The 12,086-nt window shown below is 34.8% G+C and overlaps 1 protein-coding gene across 1 annotated transcript; it reads left to right on the forward strand.

Annotated features, from left to right (window-relative positions):
• Positions 1 to 6,953: 6,953 nt before the first annotated feature.
• Positions 6,954 to 8,408, forward strand: LOC143538232 (uncharacterized). Its single transcript, XM_077031837.1, has 2 exons — positions 6,954 to 7,467; positions 7,558 to 8,408. The coding sequence occupies exons 1-2, from the start codon at positions 6,954 to 6,956 to the stop codon at positions 8,406 to 8,408; spliced, it is 1,365 nt and encodes a 454-aa protein (XP_076887952.1).
• Positions 8,409 to 12,086: the final 3,678 nt, after the last annotated feature.

Genomic DNA, 12,086 nt, shown 5'->3' on the forward strand with positions numbered 1-12,086 from the left:
TAGCTAAGTAAGTCCGGATATCGAACCCACGAGACTCTTTTAATTACGTTAACTAGCTAAATTAGACTTAACTACAAACACGACTATCTATTTATTATTATTTTGAGGGGGTGTTACTAATAAACTAATATAAACTAATTAATAAAACTAAAGACAACTAAACTTAGAACTTGGACTTAATTCAGATAATGACGGAAAACCACCTAGGCTAGAATCCCCAAAGTTTAGTTATCACTTAATCGGAAAATGCTTGTTATGGAACTGGGATCATAAAATATTCACTTAAAAGAAAACTCTAGCAGGACCCCTGACACTTCTCAAGAAGACACCTATGGATTTCTATTAAGTTCTTAAAAACACCAGCTTAATTAGACTCGCTTACGGTCACCTAATTAATATTATGACAAGTACCTCTATAAGAAATCCTACCTTACAGTGCGGAAATCAAAGGTAATTTAAAGAATTCGCTCGACTAGGTAGACAGGGCAAATAAACGAAACCTAGACGAACTCCTTACAGAGAACTAAACCTAGCAATTTATTAACCAAGACCTATCACATAATCTATCACCTTACAGTTATTTAGATTAGCAGCACACTTAAGTCTATTTGATTTATGAATATTGTTCATATGGTTATATTGCAAATCAGCCATAAACTAGTCAAAAACACATAGTAGATAATCTAATAAAGTCCTATCATATGACAGACAATCATTGTAGTCAGCCACACAGTATGTTTCACGAATGCCTCCTCTGCATCAGCAGATAACTCTTTCATCTCCTTAATGGCTTCATTGTAGTCAGCCACACAGTATGCCCTAACAACTCTCCAGAATACTCCTTTCAGTTTATCACCTTTGAACTTCTTATGCCAGTTTGCATAAATATGTTTTGCACAATTCCTACGTTCAGCTTCAGGCCACACCAGTGACACAGCATTAAGTAAACCCTTGCCATTGCATAAACATATTAACAAAACAGTTAACAATATAATGTAACAAGTGGCGTACCTTTTGTTGATCAGAAATTAGTGTCCAACCCTTCCCCCACCATCATTTATTCCCAAACACTTTCTTAACTCTTCAATAAATCATTCCCAACTGTCATTGTTTTCACCCTCAACTACAGCCCAAGCTAAAGGGAACATTTGATCATTTGCATCCCTTCCAACGGCACCCAACAACATACCTCCAATAAAAGTTTTGAGAAAGCATCCATCTAAACACAAAATCTTTCTACATCCTGCCAAAAAAACCCTTCTTCACCCCCATCAAAACACACAGATAGTCTCAAAAACGTTTCACATGTTGAAGTTGAGTCTACATTAAGGAATCCTGGTGGTATTGTTAATAACTCAAATGTGGAAGTATCATTTTCTACCTTTAAAGCTTCCAAATATGAACCTAGTTTGCTGTAGTGGTCCTTCATTGAACCATAAAGTTTATTTTGTGCACAACTTTTGGCCTTGTATGCTAACCATTTTGTTATCAATACCTTGTACTTCTCCTTAACTGTTAACTGGATATCTTTAGCAGTCTAGTTGGGCTTAGCTCTAAAAACTTGCAAGAAGTCATTAGCTATAAACTGAGCAGTCAATTGTCTATTCTTGGTCATGTTTCTTTAACAATTGTGCTTGTTTATTGCCTTTTTAACCATAAAACAGCCCTTCACCTCATGAAAAGAACAATAAATATGGAAAGGACACCCTTTCACACAATTTACACCAACACGCCCTTGTCTATTCTTATCACTAACCGAAATGCAAAGATTCTTACCATTTGCAACTGCATACATTTTAACAGCCATTTTAAATGCATCCCTTGTTGGGAACCTTGTTCCAACAATCCAGATAAACTTCTTCTGGTCAGTCTGCTCATCTACAACCGGAACATTAGAACCATACTTCTTCCCTAGAATGTCATCATCTTCACTCTCACCCGGTGTCTTAACATCACCATCAGAGTCATCATAACTACTGTGTGCTTCTGAATTATCACCCACTTCATCAACAGTTTTCTTTTTTAAACATATATTAAGCAAATTATTTTCAGATTCAACATCTTCCTTGCTCACTTTCTGTATGGCAGCACCTGACTCTATCCACTCATCATCCATGTCTGCTCCACATATAATAACGTTATCATCAAGATTAATATCATGTCCATTACAATTTGAATCATCCTCATCAGATCCATAACTATATAATTCATCTTCAGAATCATCTATATCATCACCCTCTGAACTAGAACCCTCCTTATCAAAAGCATCTCCAAATGAACCCTCCTTATCAGTTTTTTCAAAATCTGTTAATGATTCAACTGCAAGTCTTTTAGTTACAGTTGTAACTAGTAGTTGTACACCCCTTCTAGCAGTAGTGTTTTTGCGAGATGTAAAAGTAAGGTTTAATGGGCTGGATACTGGGTTGGGCTTAGCTTGAGGTTTAATGGGCCGGGCAAGAGGATTACTAATAGGTCCATGTTGAATGTACACATCAAGAAGATCACTACATCTCAATCACGTCTTTATCACTAACCAAAAGCTTCAACCCTCCATCACCGGGTAAAAAGTAATACGTATAGAATTCTTTAGATCCGTATGAATGAGCTGTCTTGACTAACTCAAAATAAGAAAGATTATCTATGTCTAACCTTATCAACTTCTGATCACCCCCAACATACCTAAGTCTTGGAGTAGCAACTTCGAACGTACCACCATACCATAGTTTGACGTTAATGTGTTCTGCTATCAAATTTTGTAGCAGCACACAATCGGAATGAAAAAAGGTTAAGAGATTAGGGCTTCAAACGATCATGATGAAACAGAGTGAAGAGCGATTGAGAGATTAGGGCTTCACCGATCGTCGATCTTTAAGAGATTGAAAGATTAAGGCTTGAAAATTTTATTATGTGAATCCAACTAGAATTCTTTTTTTAAACAAAAATTTAATTGTTTACATCTAAGCAAACACATAAGATCCATGTTGTTAGTTTTTTTACATGTTGGCATCCACGTCATCACAAACTAACGGAGTTAGACCCCTGTTAGTAAAAGATCGATAGAGGAAAATAGTTTACAAGTTGGGACTGTTGATGGGAATTTCTTAAGTTGAGATTATTATTGGCCAATACATAAAAGTTAAGATTATTAAAATCCAATATTCCTTCTTTTTTCAATAATCTGTGTTATACGATTTGACTTTCAAGCTTCAAGACCCATTGACTTGTGTTTTCTCATTGTTCTGTAAGCTTTTCGGGTAAGTTGTCTTCAGGAAAAATGTTTGTTTTAATCTAAATAATAAAATCTTTCGATCAATTTTACTGATTGGTGGGTTTTGTAGGTCAATTGCTTTCCGGCCCGTTTAAGGACAAAAAAGTCAATTTTAATGATTTTTGAATCACTATATCTTCTAATCGAAATTAACTTTCGGGACACAAGACTTTTATGCGTATTTTGAGATTTTGAGTGTACTGACCAAAATCCGACTCCCGAATCGCAGTTTGGATTCTGGTCAGTACAAGCTCACTTATTTACTGAAAATCTCATAACCGGATTTCTATAGATCCGTTTGGATTGATTCCAGTGGATATGTTCTCGGTTTTGACTCTATTTTTTTTTATGTCTCTGGTCTGTTTGGGTCAGAGAACTCATTGCGTTAACTTTGCTCGTTTATTCTTTATCTCGGTTTATTCGCTTAATCGTCAAGGTGAGTAATCACTCCCCTATTATACTGATTTCAAAACCTTTGGGGACCTTATGCATACCTTATATTACTTTTATGTATCTTATTTACATCACTTGCAAATCTCAAATATTATGTTGTTGATCAAGTGAATGTTATATGCTATTTGCTTACTTGCTTACTTGTTTACTTTATCGTATTTGGAGAGGTCCATCATAATCACATTAAATGATTATATGTCGTCATAGTAGCCAAAGACCGTGTTTGTTAGGGCGGCCACGTAGGATCACTCTGTGATCCACCCTCAACCACACCAGATGGCCTTATCAAACTAGTTGGAATCAGTTCAGAAATAATTAAATAATTATAAAATAATTTTAAGTTTATACGTGTGAATGTAATTATATATAACTATTAACTATTAAGAGGTTTAATTAAAATAATGTTGGTGCTACTTTATCTAGTATAAATATGAACATAAACGATATATAAAGATTAAAATAAATTAACATGTAAATTGATTATCTCGAAGCAAAAGCTAAAAGCTTATTTAAAAAAAAATTGAAAATTCGATTGAACAATAAATCTGGCTCGACTGCTTCATCTAATTGGTGTCCTGGCCAACTACTCCGAAAGAAAGTTGTCGATTAATTAACTCGACCGGTTATGTTTAGGGATGACAATGAAACCCGGACCCGATATTAGCACCCGAAACCTGAAACATTTAGGACGGGTAATACCTATCTCATTCGAGTATGGGGCGGGTTTGGGATTACTCTTGAAAGTTTTTGCAGGTTTTGGATGGGTATGGGATGTGTTATTTACCTCATTACCATGCTCGATTATCCGATAACATAGCCCCGTTTACTCGATTGTACACCCGAGTAACTTGATATAATTTTTTTTATTATATATATTAGTAGACCTTAAATATATTTAATACAAACTATTTTACTACCAACTTTTTTTTCTTCAAAGTTCAAAGCATGAATTTAGTTCTTAATCAGCAAATATAGTTTTAAAAGATTGGGTTTTGCGATTCAAAAATGGATAGCGACGCAGCTTGTTGCCCGCTTGCCTTCTGTTTCGATGTAATCCAATAAGCTTTTATAATCTTTAAATACCCTCTAACTCTGTAAGACATACTTATTTCTTCGTTGCCAACAAACCGAGTTCTTAATTGATTCATAGTAAACTATCAGGCACATGTCATGGATCAAGTATTTATAGTTATTCAAGAACTAATTTCTGAAAAGGTATGAAGATGATTTTTCATTTATCTGGTGTATGTATTCTGTCATTTGTCAGCGTGTGCTCTAATAGTTAACCGACACAATAATTTGTTTAGTTATATTTTATCAAAATCTGATATCTAACTGGTATTTTTAATACATTAATAATGGGATACTTGAAACCCGACTAGTAACTACCCGATAAATACATTGACGGGTTTGGAACAGTCTTTAATAATCGGATATGAGTTTAGAAATATCTAAACATGTCCAAGTCCGACCCATTGTCATCCCTAGTTGTGTTAGATGATCTGATTCACTAAAGATAGCACTTATTTAAGAGAATTATCAAACACTTCCCTAATTAAATTTTATTTGTATATATATGATTTTATTTAAAATCACTTTTTGCTATAACTTAATTAAATAATTTCGACGCTATTTTTTTAGAAAGGCGAATTTGGAATTTAAATAAATAATATAAAATGAACTACTACTATCTTCTTCCAAAAATAAATGTAACATACAATATTCTTTTCTATGATACCAAAATTAGTGTTTTTTATATACATAAGAAAAGGCTGGATACCTTGTTATTTAATTACAAGTAATTAAAAACATTAATTTCACTTTCCAATTTTCATTTTCTCTCAATTAACAGTCGGTTTCAGATATTTTATTAGCTATTTTTTATTACTTTTAAATTTTAAATAGTAAACGGTGCATTTATTTTGTTAGAAATTAAGATGATAGAAATGAGACTTTTGACTAAGAAAATAACACTAAATTATCGTAATCAATCCCATTGGAAACCAGTTACATAGCATATTCGATTGAGTGGGTGTGAAACGACGAATCAACCCGGTTGGTTTGACTCGGACTTTAAAACTTTTAGCCTTTTCTTCTTTAACAAAATCATGCATACTGATTTCGTATTACTATCATCCACCATGTCTTCTAGCAATACCATATGCATAAGCTAGTTTTGTAACTTTTTATTATGCGTTGTTTTCTTGTTGCTGATGGACACATGTGCTTTAACTTTCCACCTATATATCTTTATCGGTTCTAATTCTAGGTCAGTCGTTCTTCATCTCCAAAATTCGATTCCGATTACCTTTCATTGATCTTCTTCCTTTGATTTTAGTTGCAGACAATGGTTACTTTCATCTTTGATTTAGTCAATTTTACTTATATGTTGCCTAATTTAAGGCGTTGTTTGTCTTTCGCATTTTTTAAACTACCCAAATAGCCTTTGATTTTTTTCTCATGTGTCAACCCTTCATCTCCTTTGCCTACCCTTATAACTCCTACCTCATTACTAATCAACAAAAAGAATCTCCTAATTAAATTACCAATATAAAGTCATACTTTAATAAATTTCATGACCATTTTGATATTTTTGATAATTTTGTTATTCCACAAGTCTCTTAATTATTATATTTTCCCTAGATTGAAACATCAATCCGGACATGAAAATAGCTAATGCACATGTGAAAATAGAGAGAAAGAATAGAAGTCAAATTACTAAATGGACCGAGTGAGTACATGTCAAATTTCAAGGGACTAAAGCTACACATTGCTAGCTACTTTCGGCCTTTTCGGATTGGTGGTAAAGCCATCCATCCATCATCATATATTTATTTTATTCATATTATATTATATTATATTATATTATATTATATTATACAGAAGATATATAGTTATAATAATATAAAGTATTATATGAATATGAATCCATATTTACATTAGAGAGAGAAAACGAGTCCTGTATGTGTGTGGGTGTAAGCGTGGGTGTATGTGTATGTGTGAGAGAGAGAAAGAAAGACACACTGAGAAACCGGAGTTGAAGACCTTTGCTTTGCTTTCTCAACATAACATGACAGTTAATCTCAGCTCATTATTCAACCTCAATATTATTCTTCTTTCTCATTCACAATTCTAACCACTCACACTCACAAAATCCAATACCCTCTTCTTACTTTTCTTTAATTTTAGGGTTTTCATCTTAATCTCTACAGCTAGTAACTTTGATCGATCAATGGAGAAGATGAATGAAGACGACTGGATAGTCAGATCGTCACCTGGCGATGGCAAGATGGTAATTAAACTCAAGATCCCAAAACCCTCATCAACAGCAACAGATCACGGTGAAGTTAAAACGCCGGAGAAAGATGTGATCGGGATCTTGAATCCGGTTACAAGGGTTTGTCCGGAATGTAATAAAGAGTTCAGTTCAGGCAAAGCTTTGGGTGGTCACATGAGGGTTCATGTTCAATCCGCAACTTATAACCATAAAAACCCTAATTTTCTCAAACCACCAAAAACAATTAAAAAACCTGCTGGGTTATATGCTTATAATAATCAAGATTACAGCAGCAAACCCTATTATCTGAACAGTGTGAATGAAGAAGGTGAACCCACTTGTTCTCAATGTGGTAAAACATTCCCGTCGATGAAGTCGCTTTTCGGTCACATGAGATGTCACCCGGAGCGTGTTTGGCGCGGCATTCTTCCGCCGCCACACACTCCCTCACCCTCCGCCGCACGCCGCCGTGCACTTGTTGGTAATAAGTTCAATTTGGGTTCGGGTGGTTCGGGTTCGGGTTCATCTTACTCGTCTTTATCGGATGATGGTGGTGGTGGTGATCATGTGGTGGATTTGACTAGCTTTTTACGGGGGTGGTCAGTGACGGAAAGGCGAGGGCGTCGATCGTTAAAACCAGCTGAAAACAACGACGACGGGTTACTTGAAGCGGTGGAGGATTTGATGAGTTTCGCTAATTATGCCGCGGTTGGTAATAATTCACCGGAGAATAATGTTCATTCGAGTGGTGGGAATGGGAAGGCGGTTATGGAGGATGAAGACGACGGTGAAGAGTCGGATAATAATGAGCAGTTACTGATTCAATGCAAGTTCAAGAATTGGAACCCTAATAATAAGATCAAGAAGAGAAAAAGGATGAAGCTGATGATGGAATTGGAACCGACTAGCGGTGTAATTCCGTTGCCACCGATACCCGAACCACAACAGCAGCAGCAACAACAGCCAGTTGTTGGTAGTGAGTGTAAGTACAAATGTACCACATGTAACAAATGTTTCACAACTCATCAAGCACTTGGTGGGCATAGGTCTAGTCACAACAAGCCTAAGTTTGAATCGGATCACAAAACCCTAATTCTAATGAATGTTTCGGGCGAGAATAATAATTTGGAGAAAGAAGTGCATCAATGCAAGACTTGCGACAAGGTTTTCGCAACGGGGCAGGCTTTAGGTGGGCACCAGAGGTGTCATTGGAGTGGGACAAGTGTGGTTCAAGCGCAGTCGAGTCAGGTTACATCGGCTGGAGAAGGCGGTAGTCAGACGGGAAGTGAGCGAAAAGTGTTTGAGTTTGATTTGAATGAGGTGCCTCCGGTTATGATGGAAGAAGATGAAGGTGGGATTAATGGAAATAATGGGTATGCTTCTTCATCATATAACTCAAACATATGTTAATTAGCTTTTGTTTAGTGATTTTATAAACTTTTGGTTTAGTAGAAATGAACAATAAATGATGGTTTGTGTTTGTGTTTGTGTTTATTTTTGTTGGTTAGTTTTTTGGGTGTGTTTTTGTGTTTGAATTTTGTTGGTGATGATGACATGCAAGAGTCTTGACCATGGAAAGTTCCAAAATGCCCTTTTTGTTTGTTTGTTTGGATCATGATGATGATATATAATCATATGTACTTGGAATACACTGTGGTTCAACTGGGATTTGTTCAGAACAAGTTAAATCAATCACAAGTTGTCTGAGGTTTCTGTGACTTTGATTGCAACTTTCTGACAGAAGTTCTGGTGATCAGTGTTCTTTCTTGGGCCCTAAATTCTTTAATAAATATTAAAGATTGAAAATTTAAAGTTTTGAGCACTGATTTTGATGCTGTGAGAAGGAATGTTGTTATAAGTTTTATAATAAATAATCGGTGAATACAAGTAGGAAGTCTAGTTGGAAGTTGTGAGGTGGTGGAGTGGGGTAGGGGAAGAAGTCTTGACACAGCAGGAAACTCATTCTTGTGGGTAGGCAAATTACTAGGATACCATTGGTCATGTTTTTCTTGCTTGTTAAAGTAAGATGACATGTGGATTACAAAGGTCTCCACTCTGAATACCTTAAATTAAGATGACTACCCCTCCTCGTATCTTGACTTTGTAATCAAGTCAAAATGGGAAAAAATCTTCCTTTTGACTTTTCCTTAAAAACCTGAAAAAACTAAAACCAGTGTGAATATGACATGTCAGGTTCATGTTGTACCACGTCTAGTTAATTTGTGCAATGTTTTTGGCTTTGTGCGTCTTACCGAGATTCAATCATTTGTTGACACACGTCGTACAGTTATGAAAACTGATGTCGATTCCACAAATACTCAAATGACTCAAGAAACCAATAGTTTATTCATATACTTCATCTAACCGAATAGTTAGAGACAGAGCAAAAAGTTCAAGAACGAAGTTCTTTACGATCTTTTTAATATAAAAATAAAAACTACTTTCTAAATTCTTATCATTATAGTAGCCCTATTTATAGATAAACAATTAAGATAATTTAGGAATTTAAATTTTGTACAAATAATAAAAGATAGACCAAATCTTAGGATTCAAATTAGGTTAGCCTGTTCCATGCTCCAACGTCTCCACGCGGGTCGGGTCAATCTGTTGAATTAGATGCTCCCACATCAGACACAATTGTTGGGAATGTATACTTGTGCACATTGTAAAGACATTTATACATATCAGATTCTTTTCAACTTGATTTTTTTGAAAAAAAGAAATTTGTGTTTATGAAAATTGGACTTCTTTAAATTTCCAAAAATTAAACTACTATCAACACCAGTTTCTTGGATAATAAACAATATAAACATTTAAGTGGATGATTAAGATTAACAATTAAAAAGACAAAAAGGAAGACATAATTGTCATCCAATATATCAATTTGATAAGTATATGTACGATCGGATAAAATATGAAAATCACACCTTTTACAAAAGAATCATTCTTAGTTCATGATTAGTCTAATAGTCCATGATAAGTGATATCCGTAGAAAGATGTAACACGGGTCAAAACTTTTAGACACAACACCATTGACACTACAAATTACAAAATTAACTAACATTTTTGAATACAGAGTGAAATTGTAAGAAAATGAGATAAAATGGAAGAGACAAATACATAATGGTGGAAAGTAATAGACTCGTTTTATTAACAAAAACAAAAAAAACAATGCACATGTATTCTATATATAAGTTTATTATTTAAAATGACACACGACGATTTTTAAGTGGTCGGAGTCGGTTGGTGCGTACGTGCAGTGGCGGATTTTGAGCATTTAGTATGGATGAGCCGAAAGTCACAACAATCAAATATTTTTCCTACTTCTAAGTATCGAGTCGGCAATCTGGTTCGGGTCGGGTCAAACAATAATTCCAAACCCTAACATACCAAATTGAAAGAAATACAAAATGGTGAAATGTGAATTACCGAACCTAGTCTTTGCTTGCTTCTATTGACTGTTTTGACTAATCGATTTCACTCCCACATGAGTCAATTCCGAACCTCGGGCCTCAACAGACAACGACAATGCCCAATCAATCAATTGATTTCACATCCAAACGATTTCATCAATTCATTTGCTTGCTTCTCATCTTCTGTTTAGACTTATGTGCCGAACCTCATAAGTAAGTTACATAACAGCCATCACACAATGGAACCTCTATTTGTTGTTGTGTTCGAACATCAACCATATGTTAGCGTTGGATTTTGGGCTTAATGTTTAGTTTTTTTTGTTTAAAGTTTATTTGGGTTTGGGGTTAGTCTTATAGAATTTTATTTTTTAGCCTTCCTTTCTTTATCCTTACGTTTATTTCATAAACGATTTCTGATCTTCGGGTTTTAAAAAAACTTTACATCTATAAAAATCAAGCCTAGCCTGGACTCAAATAATATGGATAGCCGGACTCAAATAACTTGGTTGGGCCGGACTTAATACATACATATATACATACATATATATATATACACTCTTGATTTTTTCAAAAAAAAAAGACACTATCGAACGAAAAACGTGATGGAATCGCGGCCCAGTTCAGCCCGAATAAAGATCCGTTAGTGCATACATGATGGTCCTTATTTGATGGCTTAGGCACACATGTAAAAGTTATGTGCTCCCTTGAGCATGAGACGACACATAGTCTTTTTCATTGGTTGAAACCATTTTAATAATAAAAAAGGTCAACGTTCTCGGTCAAAATCAAGATGTTACCAAGCATCCATACAGAAATGTGATTAACAGACCTATATCAATTTGTTTTCAAATTACTTAATCACAAGAAATCAATAATGGCATGATCACCCTTACCAAAATTCACAATTAACCCAACTAATTGACAGAAAATTAGAGATAATTACATTTCCTAGATCGGATTGGAATATAATCATATACGAAATTAGTTCAGGAAACACTAACACACAATCATGTGGAATGTTACATCAATGGTTATAACTAACTTAAGTGGGCACAAGTACATTCTCCACATTTTGAGGTGTAGATTCCAGGTAAAACATCACCAGATTAGTACCAACATGATCATAAAACATAAAGTTAATTCACAAACCCTATTTTGCAGTTTCTTTAAACCTTCTCCTGTCTGCAAGATCTCATCTTGATTTTCTTTAATCTTGTTTTCTTGAAACGACACAATCGTTTTCTGTAAATCTTTTTTGACCTTATGTGTCACTCATTATGTCAAAATTTTAATCGTTGTATTTATTACCACATATTCCACACCAGTTTGAATTATTTTCATCAACCGGTCCTCATCATATAAGACTGATTCCAGTTCCAAAATCTTGGCATCCTTGACTTCAAGAACTTCATGAAGGTAGTCATTAAATGTTAACGGATCGTCTTACCCAATCTCTCTCCATCTCTGCTCTTCTGTAAGGTACAGACCGACCCGATAAGCATAATAATAATTTAAAATGAAAGGCACACATAAGCTACCTCTTTCAAATCCCATTTGTGCAAATTGAAGCCTTTTAACAGATTCTATAAGATGATCTTGTTTCTTAGAGTTATCAGCTGCTAATAAAACATCATCTGATCCAGCATAATGAGCATCAAACACTCATCACAATTT

Source organism: Bidens hawaiensis, unplaced genomic scaffold, assembly GCF_021521415.1.
Source record: "Bidens hawaiensis isolate Kalapana, Puna unplaced genomic scaffold, B.hawaiensis_p1.1 tig00011511_1, whole genome shotgun sequence".
In the NCBI taxonomy this organism is placed as follows: Eukaryota; Viridiplantae; Streptophyta; class Magnoliopsida; order Asterales; family Asteraceae; genus Bidens; species Bidens hawaiensis.